At 52.7% G+C, this 16,490-nt stretch overlaps 1 protein-coding gene across 1 annotated transcript; it reads left to right on the top strand.

Moving 5' to 3' along the window:
- Nucleotides 1–1,937: 1,937 nt before the first annotated feature.
- atp6ap1a (ATPase H+ transporting accessory protein 1a) lies at nt 1,938–16,059 on the top strand. The gene is made up of 10 exons (XM_063034999.1): nt 1,938–2,073; nt 4,608–4,734; nt 6,525–6,599; nt 7,598–7,791; nt 11,080–11,120; nt 11,739–11,824; nt 12,117–12,361; nt 13,139–13,189; nt 14,594–14,825; nt 15,315–16,059. Exons 1-10 carry the CDS (start codon nt 1,973–1,975, stop codon nt 15,522–15,524), a joined length of 1,362 nt encoding a protein of 453 aa, XP_062891069.1. The 5' UTR covers nt 1,938–1,972; the 3' UTR covers nt 15,525–16,059.
- Nucleotides 16,060–16,490: the final 431 nt, after the last annotated feature.

The raw sequence follows: 16,490 nt of genomic DNA, 5'->3' as shown, positions 1-16,490 counted from the left end.
CGGAGCAAGACCGGAGCCTTGCTGTGTCTAGATAAGAAACTATCTATCATTGTTTGGAACTATCTCTGTGTCCACGCCTTCGCTAGGTAGGTCCAGCGTTTGCCGCTACCTTGTGTTAGGAACTGTCTCTGTGTCCACGCCTTCGCTAGATAGGTCCAGCGTTTGCCGCTCCCTTGTGTTAGGAACAGTCTCTGTGTCCACGCCTTCGCTAGGTAGGTCCAGACGTTTGTCACTCCCTTGTGTTGGGAACAGTCTCTGTGTCCACACCTTCGCTAGGTAGGTCTGGCCGTTTGCCGCTACCTTGTGTTAGGAACTGTCTCTGTGTCCATGCCTTCGCTAGATAGGTCCAGCGTTTGCCGCTACCTTGTGTTGGGAACAATCTCTGTGTCCATGCCTTCGCTAGGTAGTCCAGCCATTTGCTGCTGCCTTGTGTTGGGAACCATCTCGTCATGTTCAGCATTCTGTGTATGAGTCCCGGCCCTACATCCTGTTCCCAAGGAGGGGTCCCAGCTCTGTGTTCCATGTTCCTGTCTCTCAAGTAGAAGACTCCATGTTCCCATGCTCTAGAAAAGGCTCCGAGTGTCCAGTCTTTGTCCAAGGCTCTGAGTTCCTGTTCTGCCAAGACCAAGTCAAGGTTTCATGTTCTCACCCAGCCCAGGAGTACCTCGCCCTGCCCAGGAAAGCCTCGAAGAATCCAAGCTATGTCCAGTCCTGTAGCCACGTCATCTCCTCGCCTAGTTCCGGGGTTCTAGCCCAAGTCAAGACCCAAGTTCTGGGTCCTTGTCCAGTCTCTGGCTCCGAGTCCAAGCCCAGGCTCCTAGTTCCCTGTTCCTTGTCCTGGTCCCGCTTTCCTAGCCAAGTCCTAGCCCAAGTCTGTGTTCCTGTCCCAGCCCCTAGTCTGAGTCCTAGTCCAGTTCCCAGTACTTCAGTGCCTGTGCCTTGCATTTGGGTCCGCCACCAGCGCTCAGCTTGTGACGGGGGTGTCTAAGGTGTCGCGCAGCTCGGCTGTTTTGACGTTTCCATCAGGAATCTGGAGGTACTATCTGACAGCTCAGGGCAAATCCTCTCTCCTTTGCCGGAGTGGGCAGGTAGTCTAGCCTTACCCCCATTGTTTTGGATTTGGCGTTTTAAAGTTGAAAACATTTCACAAAATGAGATTGTTTTAAAATTATGAATTGGTGAAAAAAGGTAGTAAACAAAGAAAGACCGTTAAAACAGTGAGAAAGACAGTTATAATGTTGTCTGACCAATCTTCAGCATTGCATCCCGTTTGAAAGTCTGCAGCCTCCTCACTCAACATACATCAAAGTTGCTGGTGAACGCAGCAGGCCAAGCAGCATCTATAGGAAGAGGCGCAGTCGACGTTTCAGGCCGAGACCCTTCGTGACGAAGGGTCTCGGCCGAAAGGACTCAGTCCTGACGAAGGGTCTCGGCCTGAAACGTCGACTGCAGTCCTGACGAAGGGTCTCGGCCTGAAACGTCGACTGCACCTCTTCCTATAGATGCTGCCTGGCCTGCTGCGTTCACCAGCAACTTTGATGTATGTTGTTTGAATTTCCAGCATCTGCAGAATTCCTGTTGTTAGCCTCCTCACTCTCCGTGCAACTTCCGAACCAGCTCCTTCGGGACGAGAGAGCTGGGCACAGCGGAAGAGGCGGGACCCGCTGGTGACTGACAGGAGAGGGATGCGGAGTCCTACAATCAGAAGTAAAAGCTGCCTGCAACGTCACGCCAAGGGCCGGTCTAGGAATGATTGGCATCCGAATTGTATTATCGTCACGCCCTCCCGTCAGACGAGGGCGGAACTCGAAATGAGTGATAGGCGTTCTGCCCAATAGATTTCGAGCTTGGAAACCTCTGCCAATGAACAAAGAGAATGCCGGTGATTGCTACAAGAGGGCGGGATGTTAGGGAAGTTGCGCAAGCGCATTGCGCAGGCATCGGGAAGGCAGTCAGGTGACATCGGGCGGTGATGGCGGCGGCGGGCTGGTTACTGGGGCTTGCCCTGGGTTCGGCGCTGAGCGGCGGTCGGGGTACCGACCAGGTCCCGGTGTTGGCATGGTCCACAGACGGGTGAGTGGGGCGGGGAAGTGCGGCGGGTGGGGACACCGGGGGCCCCACTCCGCCCCGGGCCCGGGATCCCGGCTTCCTACGGTTGTCAGATTCTTCGGCAGGAAGATGGCAGACGGCGTTTACCCGGAGCGTCTGTGTGTCCTTTGGGAGGTCGAATGCAGGTCTCCGACCTGGGGTGGAAGTCCACAGCTCTCTGGAAGTGACATCTTGGGGTGGTGAGAGAGGCCTGAATGTGAAATTCTTTCTCATCTTTGAAAAGTTCAAAGTAAATTTATTATCCAAATGCATCCATGTCACCATATCCCCTGTGATTCGTTTTCCTGCGGGCGTGCTCAATGGTCCACTATGGGCTAATGGCCACAACATTTGATGGAAGAGCGCACCAACTTGGGCATTCAACCAATGTGCAAATGACAACAAACCCAGAAATACAGAAAGGAAGATAGAGTAAATAAATAAGCAATCAATACTGAGAACATGAGATTAAGTCCTTGAAAGTGAGGCCATAGGTTGTGGGAATATTTCAGTGAAGGGGTGAGTGAAGTTATCCACTCTGGTTCAAGAGCCTGATGGTAGAAGGGTAGTGACTGTTCCTGAACCTGGTGGTCTGAGTCTTGAGGCTCCTGTATCATCTTCCAGCTGGGTGTTGGGGGGTGAGGGGGGAGCTGATGATGGATGCTACTTTCTTGCAACAGTACTCCATTTTTGCTTGAGCTGTATTTTAAAAATAACTTACTTCATATGTCATCTTTCATACATTAAGGTGCAGGCTCAAAGATAAATCAATACAGTCATAAACATGCAAGACAAAATTAAAAATCAAACACTTAGATTAAAATAATCAGGTATTGCATCACAACCTGTCATCTGGACCATTGTGAGGAATACTAATCACAGTTACCCTGGATCCATCATGGGCACCAGCCTCCCTGGTATCGCAGACACCATCTGAGACGTCCCCTCTTCTCATTGCTACCATCCAGGAGGAGGTACAGGAGTCTGAAGAGACACACCCATCGATTCAGGAACAGCTTCTTTTCCTCTGCCAGCAGATTTCCGAATGGACAATGAGCCCTTGTACACTATCTCACTTTTTTCCCCCTTTTTACACTACTAATTTGATATATAGAGTAGTGTGCAAAAATCTTAGGCTTATGTAAATATCTAGGGTGCCTAAGACTTTTGCACAGTACTGTAGTAATTTTATGTATTGCACTGTACTGCTGCCACAAAAAAAACATATTTCATAACACAATGAGTGATGATAAACCTGATTCTGATATGGGTCTCTGTTGTGGACTGGGAAGGGGCAGGGAGAGGGGAGTCACGGTTAGGAAAAAGGGAAGGGGCCAAGGGAGGGAGTGGGAAGCACCACAGAGACATTCTGTAATGACCAATAAACTAATTGTTTGGAATCAAATTGCCTTGCCTGGTGTCTCAGGGCTGGGTGTGTCTGCAGCCGGGGCACCCCCCGCCCCGACACTCCTCTGCCGCCCGTCCCACACCCTTCCTGCAGTGCTCCACCCTCACCCTTCCCAACATCTTTTGCTCCCACCAAACTTGCTCTCCACTGCACATTGACAAATACAGTACAGTGTGAGATTCTTAGGCACTTTTGTGACATAATTATGCGCGCGCACACACACACACACACACACACACACACACACACACACACACACACACAATAACAAATGTCAGGATATCTGCCAGTGACGAAGGGCCTTGGCCCGAAACGTCAACTCTACCTCTTCTTACAGATGCCTGGCCTGCTGCGTTCCACCAGCATTTTGTGTGTGTTGTCTGAAAGCACGTGGAGATTGTGCAGCAGAGTTCACCAGGATGCTGCCTGGGTCATGGGGCACGTGTCTGGAGTTTGGGCTCCCATTGTCAGCTGGACTGGGGGTCGATTGGAAAATGAAGCCTTGGGTGTACCTGTCTGAGAATCAATGGGGGGGAAGTTGGAGGACTGTCTGCCTGGGTGGGAAGGGGGAAGAACAGGCCTTGTCTTGATGTTTTGTTGCTGGTGTTCTGAGCGTTATGGACATACTATGTTGGTGTCAGAATGTGCAGTGACACATGTAGGCTGTACCCCCTCTCCTCCCAGTCACAAAGGGAAAAAAGATCATAATACAGTTCAAGACCCTGAGTGGTATGACTGTAGAGTTGTTGGTGAACTTGTCCTTCCACGGAGCGAGCACTGGGCGTCCTGCGTTGGTCTAAATGCCTCTTTGATCCTTCCTTCCTTATCTGACTCCAAAGTCCACTCTGTTTAGCAGCAGCAAGGCACGTCCCTTTCCCACCTTCCCACACACCCACTGATGGGCCTCGGACCCCAGGGCAGGCTGCTTCCGGCTCTTTGACCTCCAGTACTTGGCCCCGGACTCGCACACAATGGCCTACAGACCTCTGACTTCCAGCGGCTTTGACCTCCAGGTTTGCCCATTCCCAACCTTCTCTGTGGTTCCGTGTGCTAGGCCTAGGGTCGTGGCTGACAAACTTGACACCCCCTCTCTCTCTCTCCTCCCCCTCAGCTCCCTGTGGCACTCCCAGGCTGCTCCTAACGAAGGCCACATTGTCTCCGAGCAGCAGCTGGTGTCGTACCTGAGACCGGCCCTGGGGATGGGCCCCAAGACTATCATACTCTTTCTTCAGGAAAAGGTGAGGACCCTTCGCCGGGTGGCCGGTCTGCTCGCGAGTCTCTCCTACACTGGTGTCGGTGCCCAGATCCAAACCTCGACCTCCCACCGCCCCCCACTCCCCTTCAGAGGTTCAACCAACTCCTCCCTCTTCACCGTCGAAGAAATCCTCAAGAGGTGACACTTCAAAAAAAGATGGCCTACGTTGCTAAGGACCCCATCACCCTCTTCTCATTGCTACCATCAGGGAGGTACGGGAGCCCTGATGACACGCAATGATTCAGGAATAGCTTTTCCCCTCGGTGTTCGATTTCTGGACGGACCATGAAAACAACCTCACCATTTTTACACTCTTTCTGCATTACTTATTGAACTATTTTATATATACGTTTATTATAATTTATAGTATCTTTCATGTTTTGCACTGTACTGCAACCATTTTATAGGCATCCGTTAGTCTCATGAGACCATGGATTTGTGCCTTGGAAGGTTTCCAGGGCGCAGGCCTGGGCAAGGTTGTATGGAAGACCGGCAGTTGCCCATGCTGCAAGTCTCCCCTCTCCACGACACCGATGTTGTCCAAGGGAAGGGCATTAGGACCCATACAGCTTGGCACCGGTGTCGTCACAGAGCAATGTGTGGTTAAGTGCCTTGCTCAAGGACACAACACGCTGCCTCAGCTGAGGCTCGAACTCACGACCTTCAGATCACTAGACTGACGCCTTAACCACTTGGCTACTCGCCAGCACCACTGCAAACATAAACAACCAATTCCATAATATATGTTAATGACAGTAAATCTGATCTGATTCCCTTCCTCCCTGCTCCACTACACCCCCGAGAGAGCTGGTTACCTCTTGCTGAGGTGTACTGAGGGTCCCCCTGTCCTGTCCCACCATCCAGTAGGCTGCGTCACCCTTCCATCAACCCTCATCCATTTTTAATCGATGCACCACGGCTTCGTAACCACAAAAATCTGCAGAAGGTGGTGGACAGAGCGGAAGCCAGCCTCCCCTTTATGATCATCATATGATCATCAAAGTTGCTGGTGAACGCAGCAGGCCAAGCAGCATCTCTAGGAAGAGGTACAGTCGGCGTTTCGGGCCGAGACCCTTCGACCCTGATGAAGGGTCTCGGCCTGAAACATCGACTGCACCTCTTCCTAGAGATGCTGCTTGGCCTGCTGCGTTCACCAGCAAATTTGATGTGTGTTGCTTGAATTTCCAGCATCTGCAGAATTGCTGTTGTCTCCCCTTTATGAACTCTGTCTACGTTCCCGCTGTCTTGGTAAAGCGGCCAGCATCATCAAAACCCCACCCACCCCAAGCATTCCCTCTTCTCCCCTCTCCCATCAGACAGGAGTTACAAAAGCCTGAAAGCATGTCCCACCAGGCTCAAGGCCAGCTTCTACCTCGCTGTTATCAGACTATTGAACGGTTCCCCAATATGATGAGATAGACCTTTGACCTGACACTCAACCTCGTCTGCCTGCCCTGCACTCTTTGGGAAGCTGTTAGACTTTATCCTGCATTCTGTGCTACCTGAATGCACAAATTGATCTGCACAAGCAGAGTGCAAGACCTCATTACACGTGACAATAATAAACCAATTCTGCCACGGCGGACCGTGATGTTACCCTGCTCCCCTCTGGCTGCTGACAACAGGAGCTCCCCACAGCTGCCCGTCTGTTGGACTGCGGTCACCGTGCCCGGCAGCCCTGGGTGCTCCCACCAGCCTGCCGCTGATGGGATAAAGGCAATCTCCCAGCCGCCAGCAACACCGCCCTCACCCTCTGTCCGCCTCTCCCTGCAGCTTAGCGTTGACGATTTCACCGTATATGGAGGAGTCTACGGAAACAAACAGGACAGCGCGTTTCACCGCCTGCAGGTAATCGGCAATTGTTCACCCCAAACTGGGGTACAGTACCGGTGGGGACGGGTCTGTCACTGTGTGACACCGGGGTACGGTACCGGTGGGGACGGGTCTGTCGCTGTGTAGCACCGGGGTGTGGTACCGGTGGGGACGGGTCTGTCGCTGTGTGACACCGGGGTGTGGTACCGGTGGGGACGGGTCTGTCGCTGTGTGACACCGGGGTGTGGTACCGGTGGGGACGGGTCTGTCGCTGTGTAACACCGGGGTACGGTACCGGTGGGGACGGGTCTGTCGCTGTGTAACACCGGGGTACGGTACCGGTGGGGACGGGTCTGTCGCTGTGTAACACCGGGGTACGGTACCGGTGGGGACGGGTCTGTCGCTGTGTGACACCGGGGTACGGTACCGGTGGGGACGGGTCTCGCCGTGCGACACCGGGGTACGGTACCGGTGGGGAGGGGTCTGTCACCGTATAACTGGGGTACGGTACCGGTAGGGACGGGTCTGTCACCGTATAACTTGGGTACGGTACCGGTGGGGACGGGTCTGTCACCGTATAACTGGGGTACGGTACCGGTGGGGCCGGGTCCGTCACCGTATAACTGGGGTACGGTACCGGTGGGGACGGGTCTGTCACTGTATAACTGGGGTACGGTACCGGTGGGGACGGGTCTGTCACTGTATAACTGGGGTATGGTACCGGTGGGGACGGGTCTGTCACTGTATAACTGGGGTACGGTACCGGTGGGGCCGGGTCTGTCACCGTATAACTGGGGTACGGTACCGGTGGGGACGGGTCTGTCACCGTATAACTGGGGTATGGTACCGGTGGAGATGGGTCTGTCACTGTATAACTTGGGGACAGGTCTGTTACTGTATAACTGGGGTACGGTACCGGTGGGGACGGGTCTGTTACTGTATAACTGGGGTACGGTACCGGTGGGGACGGGTCTATTACTGTATAACTGGGGTATGATATCACTGAACGCCGACTGTTGCTCTTTGGGTTTCAGGTGGCCCTGGAATCCTCACCCTCCTCCCTCATTCTGCCTTCAGTGGACTGGCATGCCACCAGCTCCCTGCTGCCTCTCCTGCAGGCCACTGTAGGGGCTGGTCCACTCTACGTGGACCCACTGACCATCCGCGATCTCCGGCTCAACGCCAGTGTCCCCTCTTTGCTTGCTGTTCGCCTCCCCTACAGCTCTGGGTGAGTGTGGGGCTTCCCGTAGGGGAGGGTGGAAGTGGTACGTTGCTGCTCTGGGCTGGGATTCCTCGCGGGTTGGGCTCGACCCTCGAGTGGTACTGTTCCGGAAAGAGAAACACATCAAATGCTGGATATACTCAGGTAGTATATATGGAGAGCTTTAAACAGTCGACGTTTCGGACCGAGACCCCTCATCAGGACTGGAAAGGAAGCCAGATGAGCTAATATCTTGTATTCCTTCCAGCCAGTTTGTACCTGTCCTGCTCCCCCCACTGTTTTCCCCCTTTCTGCCCATCCTGATGAATGGTCTCGGCTGGAAACAACAACTGTTTATTCCTCTCCGCAGATGCTGCCTGACCTGCTGAGCTCCTCCAGCATTTTGTTTGTGTTGCTCTGGATTCCAGCGTCTGCAGCACCTCCTTTGCTCCTGTAAGATTTTAAGTAGTTCTGCCCGTCGTCCCTTGTCAGTCATTCGATCAGTCCAACTCCCATTCTTGCACCTCCCCCCTTACCAATCAATCGAGGGCATGCCCTCAGCTGATTACTGCCATAAGGGAGGAGGTACCCAGGAGCCTCAAGACTCTTACTCAACAATTTAAGAACAGCTGCTTTCCCTCCACCGTCAAATTTCGAAAGTCCATGAAAACTCTCACTCCTTGCACTGTTTATTCTCTCTGTTGTACACTCTTTTATTTGTGTTTATTGTTTTTCTGCTTAAAAACAACAAATTTCATGACGTACCGTGGTACAAACCTGGTTCTGATTCTGCAAACCCGTCTACCTCTGCTTCAAAGGACTTGGCCTCCACAGCCGTCCGTAGCCATGAATTCCACAGATTCACCCCTTTCCCGCCGCTGCCTGTACCTTCTCCCCATGACCACGTGGGTTTCCTCTGGGTGCTCCAGTTTCCTCCCACAGTCCAAAAGACTCACCAGTTGGTAGGTTAATTGGTCATTGTAAATTGTCCTGTGATGAGGCAAGTGTTAAATTGGGGGATTGCTAGACGGCGCTGCTCGAAGGGTTTACTCTCTGTTGTACCTCAGTAGATAAATAAATAAAGAAAGTCCTCCTCATCTCTGTTCTGAAGGGAGATTCCCCTATTCTGAGTTGTATTCTCTGGTCCTGGACTCCCCCACTATAGGAAACGTCCTCTCCACATCCACTCTTATCTGTGTCCTCTGGTCCTAGACTCCCCCACTATAGGAAATGTACTCTCCACATCCACTCTATCTGTGCCCTCTGGTCCTAGACTCCCCCACTACAGGAAACGTCCTCTCCACATCCACTCTATCTGTGCCCTCTGGTCCTAGACTCCCCCACTACTGGAAACGTCCTCTCCACATCCACTCTATCTGTGTACTCTGGTCCTGGACTCCCCCACTACAGGAAACATCCTCTCCACATCCACTCTACCTGTGTCCTCTGGTTCTAGACTCTCCCATTATCGGAAACATCCTCTCCACATCCACTCTATCTGTGCCCTCTGGTCCTGGACTCCCCCACTATAGGAAACGTCCTCTCCACATCCACTCTACCTGTGTCCTCTGGTCCCAGACTCCCCCACTATAGGAAACGTCCTCTCCACATCCACTCTATCTGTGCCCTCTGGTCCTAGACTCCCCCACTACTGGAAATGTCCTCTCCACATCCACTCTATCTGTCCTTTGGTCCTAGACTCCCCCACTATAGGAAATGACCTCTCCACATCCACTCTATCTGTGCCCTCTGGTCCTAGACTACCCCACTATAGGAAACGTCCTCTCCACATCCACTCTATCTGTGCTCTCTGGTCCTGGACTCCCCCACTATAGGAAACGTCCTCTCCACATCCACTCTATCTGTGTCCTCTGGTCCCAGACTCCCCCACTATAGGAAATGTCCTCTCCACATCCACTCTATCTGTCCTTTGGTCCTAGACTCCCCCACTATAGGAAATGACCTCTCCACATCCACTCTATCTGTGCCCTCTGGTCCTAGGCTACCCTACTATAGGAAACATACTCTCCACATCCACTCTATCTGTGCTCTCTGGTCCTGGACTCCCCCACTATAGGAAACGTCCTCTCCGCATCCACTCTATCTGTGCCCTCTGGTCCTAGACTCCCCCACTAGTGGAAACGTCCTCTCCACATCCACTCTATCTGTGTCCTCTGGTCCTAGACTCCCCCACTACAGGAAACATCCTTTCCACATCCACGCTATCTGTGTCCTCTGGTCCTAGACTCCCCCACTATAGGAAACATCCTCTGCTCCTAGACTCTCCCACTGTAGGAAACCTCCTCTCCACATCTATCTATGCCTTCTAACATCCAATGCAATTCCCCCTCATTCTTCTAAACCCCAGTGAGTAGAGGCCCAGAGCCATCAAATGCGCGTCATACATTAACCCTTTCATTCCCAGGATCATTCTTGTGAATCTCCTTTGCTTGGTACCAAAAAACCCACCCCACCCCACCCCCATATTTTTCAGTGTTCGTGTTTTCAATTAGATCCTTCCCTCTACATCCTTCTGGTGTGGATTAAGTATTGTCTCAGTGGGGCTCGAATAAAATCATACCCCTTAGGATTATCCATTTCCACTCTGGGGGGGAAAGCTCTCGCCATCCACTCTATCTATGCCCTGGTTTCTGTCGTAATCACATTTGCTATCCTCCAATCCTCTGGCACCTTATCCATGCCTAAGTTTAGTTGCTTGGTATTTAAGATGAGGTAGTAGATTGGATTGGACGTTGGTTTTGTTGGAGAAGCTGGAGAGTGGTAGTAGATGGCGGAAGGTATTTGGTGCAGACAAGTGTGAGTTGGTACACTTTGGGGGTCTTGCACAGCCGTAGAACAAAGGGATCCGAGAATACAGATCTGTAATTTCTTGAAATTGGCGTCACAGGTCGATAGGTTCATAAAGAGAGCCTTTGGCACATGGGCCTTCATAAATCAAAGTATTGAGTACAGGAGTTGGGATGTAATGTGGAAATCGTGTCAGACGTTGGTGAGGTGTAGTTTGGAGTTTTGTGTGTAGTTTTGGTTACTTAAGTATAGGAAAGATGTAAACAGAACTGAAAGGATGCAGAGAAGATTTACAAGGATGTGGCCAGGACTTTGAGGACCTGAGCTATAGGGAAGAATGAATAGGTTAGGACTTTATTTCCTAGTACATAGGATTTTGAGGAGAGATTTGATAGAGGTGTGCAAAATAATGGTAAGCACTTGGGCTGCTGTGGTGATTTGGGTTGAACCTGAGGGTGTGTCTGTACCCCATCTGCTGATTGTCCACTTTGTTTTCATCCTTCTCAGCTCCATTTTGATACGTCCAAAGGAGGCCCTCGCTGCCAACGGTACGTTTGTTTCCTCGTGTTTCTCCCCTCCCTTCCACCTTACTCTGGCTTCTGTCCCCTTCTTTTCTAGTCCCGATGAAGAGCGTAGGCCCGAAACGTCGACCGTTTATTCCCCTTCATGGATGCAGCCTGACCTGATGCGGTTCTCCGACATTTTGTGTGTGTGTGTCCGTCTGTCTCTGGATTTCCAGCATCTGCAGAACTACTTGTGTTTGATTTTCACCCTCTTTCCCTGTTACCTTTCCTCTTTCTCCCTCCCTTGTGTGTGCTTTCAGCTGTGGGGAGGGGGGAGGGTATCACCACCCCGGATTTGATCTAACGCTGTCTGTCAGCGTGGAGTTTGCACGCTCCCTGTGACACACATGAGCTTCCCTCCCCACACCCAATGACATGCGGGTTAATTGCCCTTCCTGGGGGTTGGGTGGGGGAGGGATTGGAATGGGATACTGTACACGGTGGGTTGGCAGGTACCGGATGGGCAAAGGGCCAGTTTCTGTGCTGGACTGTTCAAGGATGGAATTTCGTCATGTCAGTCTCTCTCTGTGCTATCTCCGTCCCACTGTCACCCTTCTCTTGCCCCTGCCCCTGAGTGACACTGCCATTTGCTGTACCCCACAGACGACATTGTGGGGAAGGTGCTGGACATCCTGAAGGAGGACGGGGTCCCGTTCACTGCCATCCTCACCGCCTCCAGGCCCTCCCGGGTAAGCTGTTGCAGGGGAGAGGTGTGCAGGGAGGGGTGGGGTGGAGGGGATAAGGAGTGTACGGGGAGAGGGGACGACGGAGAGGAATGTGAGAGGGGAAGTGGGGGTGTGGAGAGAGATGGGGCTATGGGGAGAGAGAGTTGGTGAGGGCAGGAAGTGCTGTGAGAGGGGGGAAGACAGTCTGGGGGTGGGGAGTGGAGCGGAGGAGGCCAGACAGCTCGGTGTGCTGGTGGGGAGGATGGGGTCTGGCTACCCTGGGTTCTCACACCATTCCCCCCACCTTTCTCCGCAGGTTGTCCAGGCTGTGCTGCCTGCCCCTCCAGCGCCCAGCCGCCACCTGCTGGGGCTGCAGGACGAGGGTGAGCGGGCTCACGCCCCGCTGGCCTTCAACCAGAGCGGGGCCCCCTGCATCCTGCTGTGGGCGTCTCAGCTGTGGCTGTCCCGGGGTGAGCAGCAGGTCAACCTCACCAACCGCACGTTCGGGAGCACTGCCACGGTCTCCGTGCAACGCTCCGCCTGCGCCAACCACAGCGCCGAGTGAGTGGCCTCGGGAAGGGGAGGAGGAGGAGGGAGGGACACCGAGTCGGTGTGGGTGGCTGCGAGTAAGGAGGGACAGGCCACCGTTTGCAGCTCCTCCTGCGCCAACCACAGCGCTGACTGAGTGGAGGGAGGAGAGAGGACAAGGCTGAGGCTGTACAGACGGGTAGGGAGGACAGGAGGGATGAGAGGGGTGAGGGTTTGGGACCACCGACCCCATGTCCATCCGCCGCTCCACGGGCGCTGAGAGATGGGGTGGGGGGATGCAAGGAAGGAGGGGGTGATGGGGTAATGTCCTACTGCCCAGTGTGTGTCCATAGGGGAGGGGTATGATGGGTTGGAGCAGGGGAGAGACCATTTGGGAGGGTGGGAGAGTTGGGTGGGGAGTGGATGGGACAGAGATGGGATAGCGTGGGGTGAGCATTGGGGAGAGGAAGGGGTCAGTCATTTCTGAGGTGAGGGTTTGTGTGTGTGCACTCTTCCCACCCCATCACCCTCCCATTTCCTCAGCTGCTCCTCGCTGGTACTCCATGGGATCCTACTGTGCATGGGTAGGGTGCTGGGGCTTCGGGTCGAGGATTAGAGAGGAGGCAGCACTCCGTCTCTGATGATGCCCCAAGCATTGGTCGCCCTCACCTCGGAAATGGACTGCTGCCCCACCCGCCGTCTAGTGGCTCGAGGCGGGAGGTCGATCGTCTCCTTGGAGCTGAGTGGGGACGGTGGTGGTGGGGCTGCTCATTAACGCTCTGTTCCCGTTCCCCACCTCCGACTCCGCAGACTCGTCCTCGAGTACAGCAACGTGGAAAAGCTCGGGGCAGTGAAGATCACGTAAGTACCAGAGTGACATCTTCAGGGTCCGTCCCGGACAGCGATTCCACTTCCTGCTCCTCCCTGACCCGGCCACTCGATCTCCTGAACACCCCAATCTCACCCCAACCACATGTCCTGTTTGTGGGCCCCGTTCTCCACGTCTCTATCACACCCTCTGTCTCAATCTATCTCCCTCCCTCTACCTATCTCTCTCCACCGTTCCTCCAGTTCCCCTCCCCCTCCCTTACCCTCCCATCCCTTACTGCCTCCTCCGTTCTCCTCCCACCCCCCTCTTTCTTGGGGAGAGCCCTGCCTCCTTCCCTTACTCGACATCATGGGCACCAGCCTCCTCATCATCAAGGACAGTTTCAAAGCGAGGTCCCTCTGTTAAACCTTACTTCTAATTATTACCCGTTACCCGATAATTGTCAAACCTTCTAATTATTACCCGTTACCCGATGCAAGAACACACAGTACTGCAGAAGATAAAGCAACAGCTTTTTATTAGTAGCTTGCTACTGGAGAGAGAGCACCTAGGCACACACAAGTCGTCGGTCTCCCTCTCCCTCCCTCTCCCTCCCTCTCCCTCCCTCTCCCTCCCTCTCCCTCCCTCTCCCTCCCTCTCCCTCCCTCTCCCTCCCTCTCCCTCCCTCTCCCTCCCTCTCCCTCCCTCTCCCTCCCTCTCCCCCAAAGCACAGAGACACAATTATTACATCATTTTTGTCGTAGCAGGAAACAAGTTTTTAGCTACCCCTATAGTTACACTGCCCAGCAACAGTGGTATTTTAAGACAAAGACCCCTTAGTTACCTTAAAAGGTAAAAGCCATCAAACTCAGACAATGTGCACGATGTAGTTCCTCATTTTTCAACCATAGTTTCACATTTTTAGACAGAATAATTAAATTACTACATCCTGTCCTGCAACAAGGATTGCAAGGTCATATTGAACATAGAGTATTTATAGAAGTAGCTTACAAGACAAAGACAGAAAAGCAGAACCCAATTCACAAAACATAACTTCTGCAAAATTGTCAGTCTGAAAGCAACACAGGCAGACCACCCAGGCAGAAGTCCGAGCAGCCCCTCCCCACAAGGGTCCGAAAACCACCCCCCCCAACCCCTTCAACATCTCACCTCAAGAAGGTGGCATCCATCAACGAGGACCCTCACCATCCAGGACGTGCCCTTCTCACATTATTGCAATCGAGGAACCTGAAGGCACACCCTCAAACTTTTTAACTACAGCGTATTCTCTCCCCCATCGGATTTCTAAACCCTCAGTAAACGCTGCATCCTCATTCCTCTTGCTCAATGTATTTATTTGAATTTATCATAATTATTACGTCTCGCTGCCACAAAGCGTTTCAGGACTATTGTGAGTGATGATGAGCCACAAGTTATTCTGCCCTGACTCCCTGCAGCTTTAAAATGAGCAACCAGTCATACAGGGTGTCAGCCAAGCCCTGGTTTACCCTGGACCAGGTGGAAGTCTCCTCCGACAAGGACGCTGTCACATTCAACGTCACTGATGTCTATGCTCCAGCCGCCTACTCCTACCGTTGCGGCTACGTCTCCAACGATCCGGCCTCCAGCTCCGTCCTCCGCACCACCGCCACCTCCCAGCCTTGGAGGCTTCAGATCTACGATTTCCAGGTACAGTCGGAGGATGCTTGTTCTGTGAGCGATGGACTTGTGTACAGACCTCCCCCCGATCCCAGCTAAAGATCCCAGCTACTCCTGATCCCAATCCCCAATTCCCTGGGTTTCCATCCCAGCGTGTAACCCACTCCCGAGGATCTGTTATTCTGTATGTAGACCCCTGAACCTCTGGAACAGATCCCAGCCTGTAATCCATGACATGGGATCTATTATTCTGTATATAAAATCCCCAGAACCACTGGATTAGATCCCAGCCTGTAACACCCACTGGGGCTTCTCTTATTCCATATATATAAATCCCTTAACCCCTAGATTGGATCCCAGCTTGTAACCAATTCCTGAGGATCTAATATTCTATACACCCTGAACCCCTGGATTAGACTGCAGCCTTGAGAATGGGATAGATAGTGAAATAATAAGTTGTGCTCTTGGACAGTGTGTGTGTTTGCTGCTCTGCTGACCCATATCTTGCACTCCTTGCAGATCCAGGCATTTGGGGTGAAGGGCCTACGATTCTCCTACGCCAGTGACTGCTCTGGTTTCTTTACGCCGGCCGTCTGGATGGGTCTCCTCACGAGCCTTCTGATGGTTTCTATCTTGACATACGGCCTACACATGGTGACCAGCCTCAAGACCATGGACCGCTTTGATGACCCTAAGGGCCCCTCCATCTCTGTGCCCCAGACTGAGTGACCACCCCCTTTCTTACAAGTAACAAATCTCTCTGCCCCTTGCTGCCCATCCTTTAGCCCTTCACCTTCCACTGAAATTTCCCACATGATCCAGAGCAAGGATTGATTATCGGAGTGTCTGCTCTGCTTCCAATGTTCACACTCCCATTCGCTTGGGCTAGGATGTCGAGCTGGCAGAACATGGGGACATCGGAGCAGTTCGTGACAATCCTCTCTCCCAATTCAACTCCTCATGACATCCCAATGTTAAGTGATTTCCCCCTGGACGTGCACTGGATTTTGCTCCTATTTAACTGTGGTATTATTTAATGGATGTATATAATTATTTTGGTAAAACATGAGTGTTTTGATCAGCCCCCAACTGTTTCTGCGAAGGGAGTGTGTGATGGATAAAAGCCACACCAACTCCCCTGTCACCTGTTACACGTCGAGTGTCTCTCTGATCAACCAAGCTTGTATTGTTGATAATGTGCTTAAATGTGAATTTATTCTGATTTTGAAACTTCGTGTGAATCAATAAACGTGAATGAACCATTCTGCTGGGTCAGTGGGAAATTGGAGCTAAACGATGAGGCTTATGGTCCTAAGGTCAAACAGTCCAAGGATCAGACACAAAGTGAAACTCCCTCCACACCGTCCCATCACACACTCCCGGGTTCAGACACAGAGTGAAGCTCCCTCCACACCGTCCCATCACACACTCCCGGGGTCAGACACAGAGTGAAGTTCCCTCCACACCGTCCATCACACACTCCCAGGGTCAGACACAGAGTGAATCTCCCTCCACACCATCCCATCACGCAGTCCTGGGGTCAGATACGGAGTGAATCTCCCTCCACACCGTCCCATCACACACTCCCAGGGTCAGATGGAGAGTGACGCTCCCTCCACACTGTCCCATCACACACTCCCGGGGTCAGATACAGAGTGACGCTCCCTCCACACTGTCCCATCACGCAGTCCTGGG

The sequence above is a fragment of the Mobula hypostoma genome, chromosome 28, assembly GCF_963921235.1.
Source record: "Mobula hypostoma chromosome 28, sMobHyp1.1, whole genome shotgun sequence".
Lineage (NCBI taxonomy): Eukaryota > Metazoa > Chordata > Chondrichthyes > Myliobatiformes > Myliobatidae > Mobula > Mobula hypostoma.
This window is presented reverse-complemented; position numbering and strand designations above follow the sequence as displayed.

What these genes read in the sequence shown, in the direction of transcription:
- atp6ap1a (XM_063034999.1), top strand. Translation starts at nt 1,973, where the DNA reads ATGGCGGCGGCGGGCTGGTTACTGGGGCTTGCCCTGGGTTCGGCGCTG. An exon ending in GCGCGTTTCACCGCCTGCAG is followed by an intron (nt 6,600 to 7,597) that starts GTAATCGGCAAT and finishes TTTGGGTTTCAG; the next exon opens with GTGGCCCTGGAATCCTCACC. An exon ending in CCGCCTCCAGGCCCTCCCGG is followed by an intron (nt 11,825 to 12,116) that starts GTAAGCTGTTGC and finishes CTTTCTCCGCAG; the next exon opens with GTTGTCCAGGCTGTGCTGCC.